At 43.6% G+C, this 15,544-nt stretch overlaps 1 protein-coding gene across 2 annotated transcripts in view; it reads right to left on the bottom strand.

Moving 5' to 3' along the window:
* Positions 1-1,464: 1,464 nt before the first annotated feature.
* Positions 1,465-15,544, bottom strand: part of DRGX (dorsal root ganglia homeobox) — a 115,100-nt gene continuing 101,020 nt past the window's right edge. For both annotated transcript variants that reach the window (XM_069242509.1, XM_069242508.1), the window contains exon 7: positions 1,465-2,039. In XM_069242509.1, coding sequence (XP_069098610.1) covers positions 1,777-2,039 — 263 coding nt within the window. In that variant the 3' untranslated portion in view covers positions 1,465-1,776. The remainder of the gene's footprint in view (positions 2,040-15,544) is intronic.

Below are 15,544 nucleotides of genomic sequence, written 5' to 3'. Positions count from 1 at the left end.
CTGAGCTGGCAGGAAAGTAGCCCACACTCTAAGCCAGAAAGCAGCCACTTCCAATCAAGATTCCTCTATGCACCTGAGTGTTCCAGGGGGTAATTGTGGACAAAGGAGTCCCCACTGGTGCACACCTTCCATTGATCTCCCCTACGTAGTGATCATGCCAGCCTGACAATTGTGGTTGCCTAGTCCCCTTTCAAGATTTACCATTTGCACATATATTCACCCAAAGCCTTATCCTTTTATCTACAGTTCACCTGCATGTTTCATTCAGTAATTTCTAGAGGGAATTAAGTCCTCCTTTGCTTTCTATTATGAAGGTTTATGTTTTATTTTAAATAATGTTTTAATTGAATTAAATTGCCTGGTTTATTTATTCGCTTATTGAGTGGTATAGTATTGTCTTTTTCACCATGACTGCCTCTCACCATTGAAAACAAACTTGTCTCAGGGAGTATTACCAGCTAGAGAGTAGGAAGGCCATCCATCAGCCATAGTTTCTGTTTTGTATGAGATGAGGAAGCCTGAGTTGTTTGTAAACTTGGCAGGGAGCTCAACTCTATCGCATGACTATTCATATTGGATATCCTGAAAACTGAATCTGTTTAGATCTGCCATCTAAGACATTTTCAGGACGTCAATATCATCATGGAAAGAGATCTGAGAAATGCAAGGGGAATAAAACCAACGATAGAGCAAAGATTAAACATTGGGATCATTAGAATTATGCAATTCCGAGGCTGTGTTATTTTCTGCATAATTTTAGATTTACTGAATTTACCACATAATTCACCATCTGCTGTATTATGAGATTTCAGTATCAAAAGTTGTTTTTAGCTTAAAAGGAACAAAGTTAAATAAAAAGTGTCACATGGTACCTTGCAGTGGCAGAGTCTGCGCATAAGTTACCTGATCACATTTTAGTTGCTGATTGCCGCATTGATATGTTAAACTGTTACTAATGAAGTCATACTTTTGTCCCGTCGGTGGTAATGTGTTAGAATGACAAGATATAGAAATAATGCCTTCAAAGAATGTGGTGCATTATTCCACATAATTTGCCTTTTTCTGTAGTATCATTTTGGTTAAAAGCGACACATAATTTGGTCCACTATAGATGCATAATCCCTGTTGCCCTGAGCCTAACTACTGTGTTTCAACAGGCAAGCCTGCTGGCATACCTCACGTCAGTATTTTTGCTAACGTGGAGCCCTAGCTTAGTGACTTTAGTATTTACCTGCTACTTGGCAAAACATTACCAACCAATGGGCAGCATTCCATTTCTGTATTGCACCGATCACTGAACACTGGTGATCTACTATTACTGTCTTCCTCCAAAATCAGTTGTGCTAGAAATACCGAAAATGCCACTCAAGTGTGCTCTTCGCAACCTCTAAAGACTAAAGACCACAGGCCAACAGCATTCAAACCAAAAGCCCACAACCTCTTCTCAATGACGTTGGAGCAGATGCAGGCAAGAAGGACATCATTTGAGAGAAGATATATTTTGGTATTGTTCAAAAATAAAATCACATCAATATCACACAGCATTGTTTGAAGAATAAATAACATAAATACACGAGCTGGAAGGAGAAACTTGAAGGAGTCATGTGTCACTGTAGGGCAATATCCACCAATGTTTACCCCCGTCTGGGCTTCTGTGAGGACTTCTGTGGGACGTGCGCAGAAATCCTGCAGGGCACTGCCTGGCGCTGCGTTGTTGTACCCCACTTTTGTGTTTAGGGGAGAGGAGCATATTGCAAATGCTGCAGCTGAAAATCTTCATAAGTTCTTGCCCGCCTGTGCTGGCTCCTTGCCCTGGGAGGGTGTGTCCTGGCAGATCTCGGGCCCAGCATTTGGTGGATGGTTGGGGCTGGTGCTGCTGGAAGGCATAAGATTGGCCGACTGGAGTACCGCTTCAGAGTGTTCCCGTGCTTTCATGCGCAGTGCTGCCACGCTGGCTGTGCGGTTACTCTGGCACCCATATGTGGGGAGGAAGGAGAGCCCCATGGGGTCCGGGACACAACATGAACAGATGGAGCTCCCTGGAAGGAAAAAAGAAAGGACACATTAGGAATGGCCTTCAAGAAAAGGGAGTACAAGGTTTACGACTCTCCTAACAGCAATACAAAGAATGAAGCCGGTCGAAGGTGTGCACCAAATTGCTGTGTAAAATGATTTGCTACATGGGGTTTCCGGGTTGGAGAAATGGGGGTACACATAATTCCACATGATTCCAAAAAAAGGTGAGTGCTCAGCAAACAGAGCTATATTCGGACATCTTTCGAGATTAAACAAACCTACAGTATGTGGGAAAATATTTCTTCTTTATTGTGAAATATGGCTACATACAAAAGGTCTATCCATAAAAAAGACAAACCCTGTCAACAAGGAAGTGATTGTAGAAAAGACCAAAAAACAGTGTTAAAAGCTAATCAAAAACTCTTTTTCACAATAAGATACAGGTGTATACGTTACGTTATGTTATGCCATGCTGTGCTATGTTATGGGCACTCACATAACGCAAAAATCTGCCATTAATATAGCCCCTTAGCTCTGTTTAATCGCTGAGCTGCCTTTCCACTCTATCCAAACGCTTCTATCACATACTGGAGTATGAATTGTTCTGTGATGATATGTTGTCGGTTGTGGTTGTCTCTACGATTAATACCAATGTCTTAGTCAATGAGTGTGGATCATGTTAGGAGCGGTATGGCCTAAGGACTTTAGGGATTACTTATACATCTTTAAGGCCAGTAGCCTGCCCCTCGCCCACAGTTTAAGAAAAGACGGACTAGTCATGGTGTTGATGGAAATTGAGCTGTACTGTACTTGTGTGAGTGTGTCTGTGTGCGCGAGCATGCTACTGTGTATATGGGGGAGGGGCTTTTTGTAATCTGTAACATACGGGTGTGTGCTAGTTGTGTTAGCGCTGTTGGCGGGTCAAAGTTTGCTCGATATCAGTTCCCCTGAAGATGGTGCGTAGGTACCAAAAAGTGTTGGGATATGCGATGAAGGATACACAGAGTAAAGAAATGTGAAGGGTAAACAATAAATAAGATAGAGAATGTTTTTTTTTTAGAATTAACTTTCGGAGTGAAATATGCACACAAAGCATAGTTGGAGACATCATATGTGAATAAAACATCCTTGAAAGGTGAAGTGTGTAGGCCTTTGTATTCGAGGGAGACTCATCACGTTCATTGATAACAGTGGCTCCCACTGCCTCTATGATAATTATGCTCAGGGGAAGGAGTGGCCTCTTACCGCTTTCTTTGCTTCACCTGTTGCATCAGAAGTAGAGGCAGTGGTAATCTTCTTATAAATTACAAAATCTAGAGTAGTGTTTCTTAAAATTCTTTATCGGAAAAAGGGTAAATCTGTATGAAAACTTTAGAAATCTGCAGCAACAACTGTCACAAGATACATTACAATTTATGTTCACTGCTTTCAATTTCCCTCACTCGCATCTTTGCTCAGCCTTCGCTTGCTCTTAATCTAGGTAACTGCAGTTACCGTCCCTAAAAGAATTAAACGTTTAGCAGGAACACCAGCTGTGAGGTTTTCCCAAAATGAGATTTCACCTACTGCAACAAGACAAAGTCTTTGGGTAGAATTCCAGGGAAAAACATGGGAATCTGCACAATACTTTAAATTCCTACATGTTATTGTTATATAATTAGGGTTCCAGGTGTTAGGGTATTTAACTCTTTTAACATTTCTGACTTTAACTCTTTTAACATTTCTGACTGCGGTTATCTATATTTATTTTTTGCCCATCTTGTTGGTATTTGCGTTGAATGAATTAATTATGTTGTAACTCGTATATTATCAAATGTATTTAACAAATAAACGTGTACTCCTACTTTGCTGCCTGTTGAGTTTTAGCATTTTACACAGCCAAATATAATAAAAACGTACCCCCACATGAAAATAGTAGCATAATAGCACAAACGTATGCTGAGCTGTGCACTTGTTTAAGGGAATGTTGCCCTTGTTTTTAACTCCCCATGCTGTCAAGCTGCACACCTATTGAAATTGAATTCATGAATGACAGCATGGAGAGTCAATCAAAGAAGCTCTGTTTTCTGTATTTTTCTGCTTTTAAAACTAAATACAGCCAGGAAACGCTATTATCGGACTGTATTTATCTGCAAAAACAGTAAAACCAGGAAACAGGGACCCTTAAATATAATTAATCATTATTCTCTCCTCTGTAATATGAATGCAGAGGAGGAGAAAGTCCCTGGGTTAATTACGGGCTATTCCTGAACAGGGCTATATGAAGATAATCTTCGATGTATCCAAACAAAGGAAACTGCAAACCTTTTGCATAACCTTCCTATTCAAATTTACCTTCTGCAAAGCTGTTCTATGCACTACATTAAACGTTGGCGAAATATTTCTCCACTTTTACGTTTTGCGGAGCTTTTCTACGCACAGTGCCGCTGCATATTAAAAGAACCCTGTTTTGTGCAAATTAGAATTTAAACGAAAAAATGTTTTCAGTGTAGAGTAAGGCCTTATGCAACATAATCTATTAAAAAGATGTGATTTTCATGCAGAGTGAAAAAACAACCAACTCTGAAAACCCTCACGAAGTTCTGAAGTTTTCCACAGAACTTGACACAATTGGAAAGGTCGGCCGCCCTTACAGTCCCAAATCCACTCCTTCCCTCCCTAAAAGCGCCTTCCCGCGGCTGCAAAGATGTTTGTGTGCTCTACAAAAACCTCCACAGACACTTACAAACATACGACTCGCACCACGTTCGGGACAGTAAGAGAATACTTGCCAATAGACCCGATTTTGGAGGAAGACTCACGATTTTTATGCAACAAAAGATGGATGTAGTTTGGCTGTCTGCCGTCGGAAACTATATCGCCTTCAATGGAAGTTAATGAGAGAAAAACTTTCTCCAGATTGTGTTTTTTTTAAATCTCCAACTTTCCTCTTCTAAAACCTCTGCAGATTATCTGCTTCCCTCGCGCCCACTATCCGATTCGAGAAAAAAAAAACGTTCTCTGCACACACTCCTGCACTAATTAGGAGTACAACTAGCCTAGTCCTCCAGTAATATCACCTGAAGAAGAAATTCCTCACTGAGATGCTCTAGCTCGGTTTGAGTGAGAGCAAGCCCAGGCTGCTCACGAGCCGAGGGATCCCTCTTCCGGTACAGATCGGGTATTACAAGCAGAAGAAGCTCCTTATGCGCTTCATGGGAGCAATGAAGACACTTTTAGGTATAAATGATGTGTGCATTGAAACGTTAGAGAGCAGGGTCGGACTGGCCTATAGTGCAATCAGGCAGCTCACACATCAGATTGTGGGTTGCTTTCTTGCAGCTGTGGGTCGGTTTTATGGCCAGGTGGGCCGTTTTATACTTTTGATTTTTCTGATATTACCACTTCTTTATCTATCTGCTTCACTAATAGGGGACACTTTTACTTTAGTGCCTGGCCCTATTTATTATCTCAATCAGACCCTGTTAAAGGCGGTGTTCTCCTACTAGTACCTTGGAGGAATATTCACCCATAATATGAATTCAATCTTCAGATCCAACATCCAATAGGGACTTCTCTCTCTGCAGCCCTTGGATCAGCCTATAAGTAACTCTTCAAACCATTTGCCAAAGTATCTCAGCTTCTATAGTTCAGTTGGAATTGACACGTTTATAGCTTGTGGAGTCATTTTAGGATGGGGACACAAAATCAGCAATACAGCTCTCTCTTCATTAAGAGCAATAATTAAAAAGAGCTGGCTTTAGATAATCTGAAATGGTAAGCGACACTTAGAAACGTAGCATCTATCTTTGCACAATTAGGCTTGCGACCAGAGTACAATATGGGTTGTATGCTAAAATACCAATTTCAGAATTTATCGAAAAATTGACTGCGAGGCAATAGTTTTTTAGTAGGTATTAAAGTATGTAAATGAACTAAGTAGTATGAATGTATTCAGGACGCACATCAACCACAAAATATGCAACTGCACTTGTGATTTGAAGTTCACCATGAATTACATAGATTTTTTTTTAGAAAATCTATGGATGACCCCTTCAAGCTACGATGTCAAAGTAGTACAGAAATAAGAATCTTAATTTTGTGTGTTGGGTTTGTGTGTGTGCTGTGTATTGGACATGTATGTGTGTGTATGTCCTAATGTCTGGGCAGGGTTACGTGGGGTTCTTTGTTTTTATCTGTGATCTTGTGCTGTGTTGTCAGAGTGAGTTTGTGGGTTTGTATCAGTGTGTTATCTGAGTGTGTTTATAGACTCGCTTGTTTGTGCGATTGTGTCTACGCGTCTAGTCTGTGTGGGTCTCTGAGGCTTGAGTGTGGTGTACTGTTTTTGTGTCTATTAGCCAAATTCCCAGTATGAATTACAGAGGCGGGCTGCAGTCTGCACATGGCTAATTTTAGAGCAGGGAAACACTTAAGTGCTCAAAGTTCCTCCAATCAATGGGATACATTTAATCCTTTAAAAGTAATCTTCACTCGATGGATGAAAGGAAATCAAATATTTATCAGTCTCCAGGACCAAATTGAGCTCTTGGCTTAATAATTAGATCAGTTATTACGCCCTCGCTCTCCTCACTGAAATCACAGTTCAGCTGCCCAGAGCCTGGCACTGCTGAATAATTCAGCCAGCAGAACCACACGCCTAATGCCTGACACCGACTGTATGTGAATATCTCACAGCAACTGCACGACTGAAGTCTTTCACCAACTGCACGACTGATGCCTGACACCGACTGCATGTGAATATCTCACAGCAACTGCACGACTGAAGTCTGTCACCAACTGCACGACTGATGCCTGACACCGACTGCATGTGAATATCTCACAGCAACTGCACGACTAAAGTCTGTCACCAACTGCACGACTGATGCCTGACACCGACTGCATGTGAATATCTCACAGCAACTGCACGACTGAAGTCTGTCACCAACTGCATGACTGATGACCGACACCATCTGCCCGCTAATGCCTGAAAACGATTGCATGGCTAATGCCTGGCACCAACTGCAAGGTGAATGACTGACCTCAACTGAATCATGACTGATACAAACTTCACAGCTATCGCCTGACACTGACTACATAGATTATGCCAGACACCAGCTTCAGGATTAGTGATTGCCACAGACTGCATGACTGCTCGGCACCGACTATATGGATAAAGCCTGAGGCTGACTGTACAGCTAATGGCTGACACCATCTGTACAGCAAACCACTAACACCTACTGCATGGCTAATAAAAGATACCAAATGGACAGCTAATCACTGACACCTACCGCATGGCTAATAGAACATACCAAATGCACAGTTAATGACTGACACCATGCACGCTAATGCCTGAAAGGACTGCATGGATAATGCTTGAAACCAACTGCATCAAGTCTGATGAGTGACACAAACTTCACAGCTACCGCCTGACCTTGACTACACAGCTAATGCCTGACAGCAGCTTCGCGATTAGTGATTGGTGAAGACTGCATGACTAATGCTAGGCACTGGCGATATGGATAAAGCATGAGGCTGACAGTGCACCCATTGCCTGACACCAAGGGCACGGCTAATCCCTGACACCTACCTCACGGCTAATGAAAGTTACCAAATGCACAGCAAATGACTGACACCATCTGCACACCAATGCCTGAAACTGACTGCATGGATAATGCTTGACAACTGCACAATTAAAGACTGACATCAACTGCACGGTTGATGAGTGAGATCAACTGCGTAGTCAACATCTGACATCAACTGTACAGCCAATGACTGACACCAACTGCGCAAGAGATGGCTGACCCCAACTGCATAGTCGATGACTGACACCAACTGCAAGGCTGATAACTACACAGCTAATGCCTGACACCAACTTCACCATTAATCAGCACTGACTACATGGCTAAAGCCTGATGCTGACAGTACTGCTAATGCCTGACACCAACTGCATGGCTAACACCTGACACCTACCGTATAACTAATGACCAACCTCACAGCTAATACTTGAAGCAGACCACCCTGCCAGTGACTGACACAAATAGTACAGCATATTTATGGCACCAGTTTTTTGTCCAATGCCGGGCACCAGCAACATTGAAATTGCCTGGTACCATCTGCAAAACAAAGCCTGACACTAACTGCACATCTGCTCGCTAAGCCCATCTAAATGGATAATGCCTGACAACAATTGCATGAGTAAAATCTGACACTAACTGAACGATCAATTTTTAAATTAAAACACACAGCTAATGCCTGGCACCAGCTCTGATAATGCGGCTAAGTGTCTACCAATAACTGCACAGTTAGGGGCAGATTTACATGAAGATTCACACAATGCAATGGAGAAAGGGAAGATGCTATGCTGAATGGGAGAGAGCTGAAAAGCACACTATATACCAGGATATGGCACTCTCCAGCTCTCTTCCTGTGCACTTGAGTCTGCTTAGCACCATTGCAGGCACTCTTGCACCATGAGGCAAGCGTGCATGTGTAAAATTCAAGGTTTTTTTGTGATACCTTCCTGCACAAAAACAATCCTTAGAAGTGTATTCCTTTCTACGTGTGCAGCAGTATGCAGCACACATGGAAAGAGGAAATAACAAAGAGAAATAAAGATATTTTTCTTTGTTGCACCTCACTTGGAAAGGCATAGCCTTCTGACGCATTCCCAGGTTTCCAAGTCTTTGTAAATCTGGGGATGCACCAAAATGAATGGGTGGATACATGGGAATGGCCATGCTCCACTTACGGATCGCCTTCTCAACGCATGGTATCTTTGTATTTACTAAACACTGCAAAGTGGCTTTGCGTGGCTTAGTAAACACCAAAAATTAGTTTAAGTTGCGATTGCACCACGACAGTGGAGCAACCCTGGTGTAGAATCAAGGTAAATCTGCCCCTTAAAGTCTGCCAAGATCCACACAGCTCACCCCTGATAAAACCTGAAGGGAATAGCTTTCACACAAACATATTCGGTATCATCTGATACCAGCTACACAATAGATGCGAGACACAAACTGCACAGTAATACCTGTGAAAACAGTATGAATAACACCAACTGTGCTCACATGTTTGGTACCAAACCACTTGCCAAATGCATCGCAATAACAGATCTGCTAACACTGACCATCTGCTACATGAGTAATTCCTAAAACCAGTGCATGACCAATGCATGACACCAACAACACGTTTAACGCTTGATAGTAAAAAAACAAATGCCAGAAACAAGCTGCACGATATTGACTTACACCCGTGTCATAGATAATACTTTTTATTAGGAGCTTTGATGGCAGTGATTAACAGTTTAGATAATCTACACTGTTAATCACTCCCATCAATCACACATTTAATGCCTGGCACCAGTTACCTAACTAATGCCTGACACCAACTGTATGGGTAAAGCTGTCACTGTTAAGGCCTCTCGCGATATAGAAAGATGATTCCTGACACTAACTTCACATTAATTGTTTGACTCAAACTGTGACAGTAACATCTGGCACCAATTGAATGGGTTATACCGCATATCAACCGCATTGAGGCCCATATTCTTTTTTAGCACCGCATTTGCGTCATTTTTTGACGCAAAAGTGGCGCATTACAAAAGACATTTATATTTTGTAAGTTTGCGCCGCTTTTGCATAAAAAAATGATGCAAATGGGGCGCTAAAAAAGTATAAATATGGGCCTGAGAGGGCCTAACACCACCCACGCAGTTAATGCCCAATAACAGAAGGGCATTTATTACAATCTAAGAAAGTGGCATGCCTAATTCACCCATAGAGTGATTTCCTGAAACTTGTTCTCTAGGTAAATGCTTGCTATCAACAGCACGGTAATGCCCTACATGAACGACACATAAAATGCCTGACACCAGCTTTAAAAAAACGCAGGTCTAACGACTGGAAGTGAATAGCTAATGCCTGACACCAACACCGCAACCAGGTCTAGACACCAAGGGGCATATTTATACTCTGTTTGCGCCAAATGTGCGTCAAAAATTGTGACGCACATTCGGCGCAAACCTTGCCCCATATTTAAACTTTGACACCCGCGGACGTAAAAATTCCTCATTTTTGGGATGCGGGAAACTGCCTTGCGTTAATGGCATGCAAGGTAGGCGTTCCCGCCCAAAAAATGACTTTAAGGCCTGTGCGACTTATTTATACTCCAGCGTCATTTTGACACACAGGAGGGGGCGGGCCTTAAAAAATGGCGCACAGCCTGATGTGCGCCGTTTTTTAACGCCTGGGTGAGGGCAGGCATTGAGGGGCCTGTGGCTCACTTCCTTGGTCCCTGACCATGGAAGGAGTCCAGAGGTGCCCTTTCCTGCCCCCAGGGACACCCCCTGCCACCCTCGCCCACCCCTGGAGGACACCCCTGGATGGGGGGACCAATCCCAGGTAAGTATAGGTAAGGTGAGGTAAGTATTTTTTAAACATTTTTTAAAGTGGCATAGGGGGGCCTAATTTGGGCCCCCTACATGCCACTGTGCCCAATGACCATGCCCAGGGGACAGAAGTCCCCTGGGTACAGCCATTGGGCAAGGGGGCATGACTCCTGTCTTTGCTAAGACAGGAGTCATTTCAAAGGGGGTTGTGCGTCAAAATATGGCGCAAGTCCGGTTTGAGGCATGATTTTTGCCTCAAACCTGACTTGCACCATTTTTTGACGCACAACCCCCATTTTCCCCTAAGGCGGCGCTGCCTGGTTTGAGTCATTTATTTTTACTCTGACCAGTCCGCAGCGCCGGCTAACGTCATTCCTTAAATAAGGCGCTTGCATGGAATGGTAAAATCTTTGACGCAAACCAGCGCCGGCACTGGTTTGCATCAAAAAGTATAAATATGGGCCCAACTGCATGACTAAAGCTTGGTAGAACTTGTATGCTTGTGGCAAAATACCAGCTGCAAGACTGCAAGATGTCACCCACATGAGTAAAGCAACAGCAATCAAACAGATAATGCATAACACTAACTACATGTGTTACATCTGACCCCAATGACATTGTTAACTCCTAACACTCACTGCACACCTAATGCCTAACTAGACCAGCAGGGTTATTATTTTAGCAACATCTGACAACTTCATAAATACTAATCCAAAATTAAAGAATTTCCTAACAGACTAAAGGCCAAATGTTCAAACATTTGGAATTGAGAATCTCAAATTGCGAGTCTTTATGAATTGCAATTTGGAAATCAAAATTCCTAATGTACTAAAGACTTATTTTTAAATTAACGATTCCCAGTAAGGTCCCCAATTGACCTGCCACATGAATATTAATGAGGTTGGTTGCAATTTATGACCACTAGGAATCACAGCAATCACAGGGATGGTGGCCTGCTGGGGTCAGCAGACCACCATGCCTATGATTGCTTTTTACTAAAACAAAAAACAGAAAATTAAACTTTTAAGTTTCATTTTTTTAAGAGTAGGCAGTGGTCCCTTCGACCACTGTGTCCTCTTAAAAATGTGTTTTTTTACACTCTCAAAGGGGAAGAGGTCCCTTCAGGATCCCATCTCATTTGCACATGGATTACCACCTCCTTTGAGGTGTTGGTAAAATATTCAAGTTTTGCAACTAGAATTCAGTTGCAAAACATTAACACACACAACTGTGAACTGCCACTTGGAAGGGATGCCCTAAACACACCTCTTCCAAATACCAATTCACAAACTCAAATTACGATTCAGTAACAGGTTACCGAATCGCAATTTGGCTTTTCTACATTTAGAAAAGCTTTATTGGGCAGCAAATGGCCCAATTCTGAGAACTGGGCTGTTTGCGTCTCCAATAAAGCATGGTACAGGAGGCCTAAAATCATATAACTGTTTAGGATTGTTATATCTAAAACCGATAACTTTTCTGATCTAAATAAATTTTGTATGAAACACAGAACGGGTCCAAGTTTGAATAGTATTGATGTCAAACATTAATGTAGTTAAAAATACCTTTCTAAATCGAATTAAAAAATCCTAACTATTTGTAGCGGTATCCCTTAAAGATAAGTTGACAACCAACAATGGATGTGACTGCTAAAAAATCCTCAATATCTCCATTAACCTAAACTGCCATAATATTCTGGATATGATTGGCAGTCTTGCTCAAACAGCTGATCTGTGGCTGCCTGCGTTGCACGCAGGGTGACAATGTGGGCAGAAAGCAGTTTAGTGCAGTATTCCCATGAGAGACTGAACACCCTTCCATCAACTTTATCCCTGTCATAGGATGGTCGGGCTGCGAAAGGGGGAGGGGTCACATCTACATTTAGAGAGGAAGGCCAAACCCCTTCAGTGAAGTAACTCCTGGGGCAGGGGTTTTGCCTTTATATACAGCACCTCTCCAGGGGTCGTCCTCTTGGTTTATTCGGTTTTGATTTCCCATTTAGGGCCAGATTTAAAGAAAAGTGGCTCAGCGCTGTGCTGAGCCAAAATTGGCATCGCCACACTGCGTCACTTTAGAAATGGAGGGATGCGCCGTATTTAAGGCAATACGGCACACCCCTGCGTTTCCCCCAACTCTGGCGCTAAATTTAGCTGCCAGCGCCAACGCAAGATTCCTTGCACCATCGTGCAAGGATGTCTGTGTTGAGGGGTGTGATTGTTTATGTGCGGGAAGGTGTCCCTTCCTGCACATAAACAATCACTAATAGCGCTTAGGCACTTCTGTGTGTGCTGCACAATGCAGCACAAACGGAAGTGCCAAAGCTTGATTTTCAAATGATTGTTTATGTGCAAGAAGGGGTACCTTCCCGCACATAAACGATAATTTCTGGCATTTTGCTTTTTCTATGCATGCGGCAGAATGCAGCATGCATAGTAAAAGCAAAAAACGAGGAGGAATAAAAGTATTCCTCCTCGTTCTGCCCTGCTAACGCCACCCCTAGGGGTGGCGTTAGGCTTTGGCACTGCCTCAGATTTACGAAAGTTCATAAATCTGAGGTAGCGTCAAAATGCAATGGGTGTTGCTGTGACACGCCCACAGCAACACCCATTGCGCGCCCCTTCCACGCACAGTGGTGAGTGGGAAGGGGCAGTATTTACAAGGTGGCATTAAGCCACAAAAAGTGGCTTAACGCCACCTTGTAAATACGGTGCTGTGTTCAGCGCCACAGGAGTGTCACAAAAAGTGATGCTCCTTTGACGCTAGGGGCCTATAAATACAGCCCTTGGAGTTTTGGTATGTATAAATATGGCAAACTGAAAGTACTCCCTTTATGGGAATATGAGCGCCCAGTGGGTCACCGGTCATCTGGGGGGCATGGCAAGCTGAATTTGCCACCCAAAAAATGGAGAACTGCTGAGCTTGTACAACACAATAAATCTGGGGTATCTGCTGCTGAATGGTGATTGTGCAATGAGGTGCTTGGCAAATGCAGCAAGAAATAAATGCATGTCACTTAAGCAGTAATGGGGAGCACCTCCGCACCAGCGGTTGCCACCCCTGAGGCTTAATGAAATTACAGGGTGATCCAAAAGGACTTTGTTGCAAAAAACAACCACAAGATAGAGCCAAAGTGGGCTTCATGCTAATACCTCGAGAGTCCTTACAGTCGGGCCCCAGTATGAAAGCGGCAGCGCCCTGTTATTCCCACAGACAGTTGTATGCCTGAGCAACTAGGGGCTTGCCTGGTAACATTCCACCTCTAGGTGTGAGTTCTTTTTCTGGACTATGGGATCTAGATATGAGGTCAACCCCCAAAGTTTAGGCACCAGATGTGTATTCCTGGTCCTCACTGGCTAAACAGGTGGCCAGCCAGCTTAGTCCATATTGTCACTGGCTGTCCTGGCTCGCTTCTAAGTTAACCCATTGCTTTATCTAATAAACTTGCAACGTACGTTTCTCCAAAACAAAACTGGCGTGGTCTCAAGTATTCATTTGTAGACTTTTCGCGTGTGTGTGCGCCCGTGGGCTATGAAATATCATCCAATCCATGAAAACAGGACGAAAAATCAACTATCAGGGCCTTCTCCAGAGTTTAAAGGGAACTGAAAATCCTCCAGTGTCTGGAACAAATCCTAAATACGGAGTAGAATATACTGGTTGAATTCCCTCTACCACTGGGACGTTACAATGGAGAAAATTCTGCCAGAGGAATCCACTCAATATTTAGAGTTACTTGCAGAAATTGGAGGCTTCTCAGTTCCTTCCAAACTCTAAATGAGCCCCTGCTTTTGAAATGTATCTCTTTGTAGCAGAGATACTAGCAAACATTTTCCCCTGCACATACCTTCCTGGCTTGCCTATTCAGAACCTATCATGCTCAGTGCCAATTAGCGATGGACAACCATTTTTTTCTGAGGACAATCGTAGGTTCCCACATCTAGCATGTCCAGATCCTCAGATCACAAGAAGGATTGGTCTTCAGCGGAACCAAGCCTCTGAACAAGCAAAGGATTCTTGCTCCCAAGCACACTAACCACACCTGAAACCATCAGGTCGAAGCTTGCCAAGAGAAACCATATTTCCCATCTGGTGGAAACTTTGGCTGGTGACTTCACAGGTAAGGCAACCTGGAGTGAGTGCTCCTATCCACAGACATGCTATGGAATTCAGTCAACGGAAAACACTGTGGGCCATATTTATACTCTGTTTGCGCCGGAATTGTGTCGTTTTTTTTTACGCAATTCTGACGCAAAACTAACTCCATATTTATACTTTGGCGTTAGACGCGTCTAGCGCCAAAGTCCATGGAGTTTGCGTCATTTTTTAGCGTGGACACCTACTTTGCGTTAATGATATGCAAGGTAGGCGTTCCCTTCTAAAAAATGACTCCGAGGCATGTGCGCCGTATTTACACTCCCGGGCAAAAATGACGCCCGGGAGAGGGCGGTTCAAAAAAAATGACGTCCAGCCGCTTTTGCGTCGTTTTTTAGCGCCTGGTCAGGGCAGGCGTTAAGGGACCTGTGGGCTCGGAAGGAGCCCAGAGGTGCCCTCCCATGCCCCCAGGGACACCCCCTGTCACCCTTGCCCACCCCAGGAGGACGCCTAAGGATGGAGGGACCCATCCCAGGGAACATAAGGTAAGTTCAGGTAAGTAATATATATATTTTTTTTTTTTGTGGCATAGGGGGGCCTGATTTGTGCCCTCCTACATGCCACTATGCCCAATGACCATGCCCAGGGGACAGAAGTCCCCTGGGCATGGCCATTGGCAAGGGGGCATGACTCCTGTCTTTGCTAAGACAGGAGTCATTTCAATGGGGGTTGGGAGTAGAAAAAAATGGCGCAAATCGGGTTGAGGCGAAAAATTTGCCTCAGCCTGACTTGCCCCATTTTTTGGCGCCCAAGCTCCATATTCCCCTACGCAGGCGCTGCCTGGTGTACGTCATTTTTTTTCACGCACACCAGGCGGCGCCGGCGGCTAACGCCGGCTAACGTCATTGAATAAATACGGCGCCCGCATGGCGCTTCAGAATGGCGTTAGCCGGCGCTAATTTTTTTAACGCAAAACTGCGTTAGCGCAGTTTTGCGTCAAAAAGTATAAATATGGCCCTGTGTTTGCAGCATTGCATCAGCTGACAATCGATCTTTGAATATCTTGGCTCA

This window comes from Pleurodeles waltl, chromosome 6, assembly GCF_031143425.1.
Source record: "Pleurodeles waltl isolate 20211129_DDA chromosome 6, aPleWal1.hap1.20221129, whole genome shotgun sequence".
NCBI lineage: Eukaryota > Metazoa > Chordata > Amphibia > Caudata > Salamandridae > Pleurodeles > Pleurodeles waltl.
The sequence above is the reverse complement of the archived record's forward strand: the minus strand, read 5'-3'. Positions and strand labels throughout refer to the sequence as shown.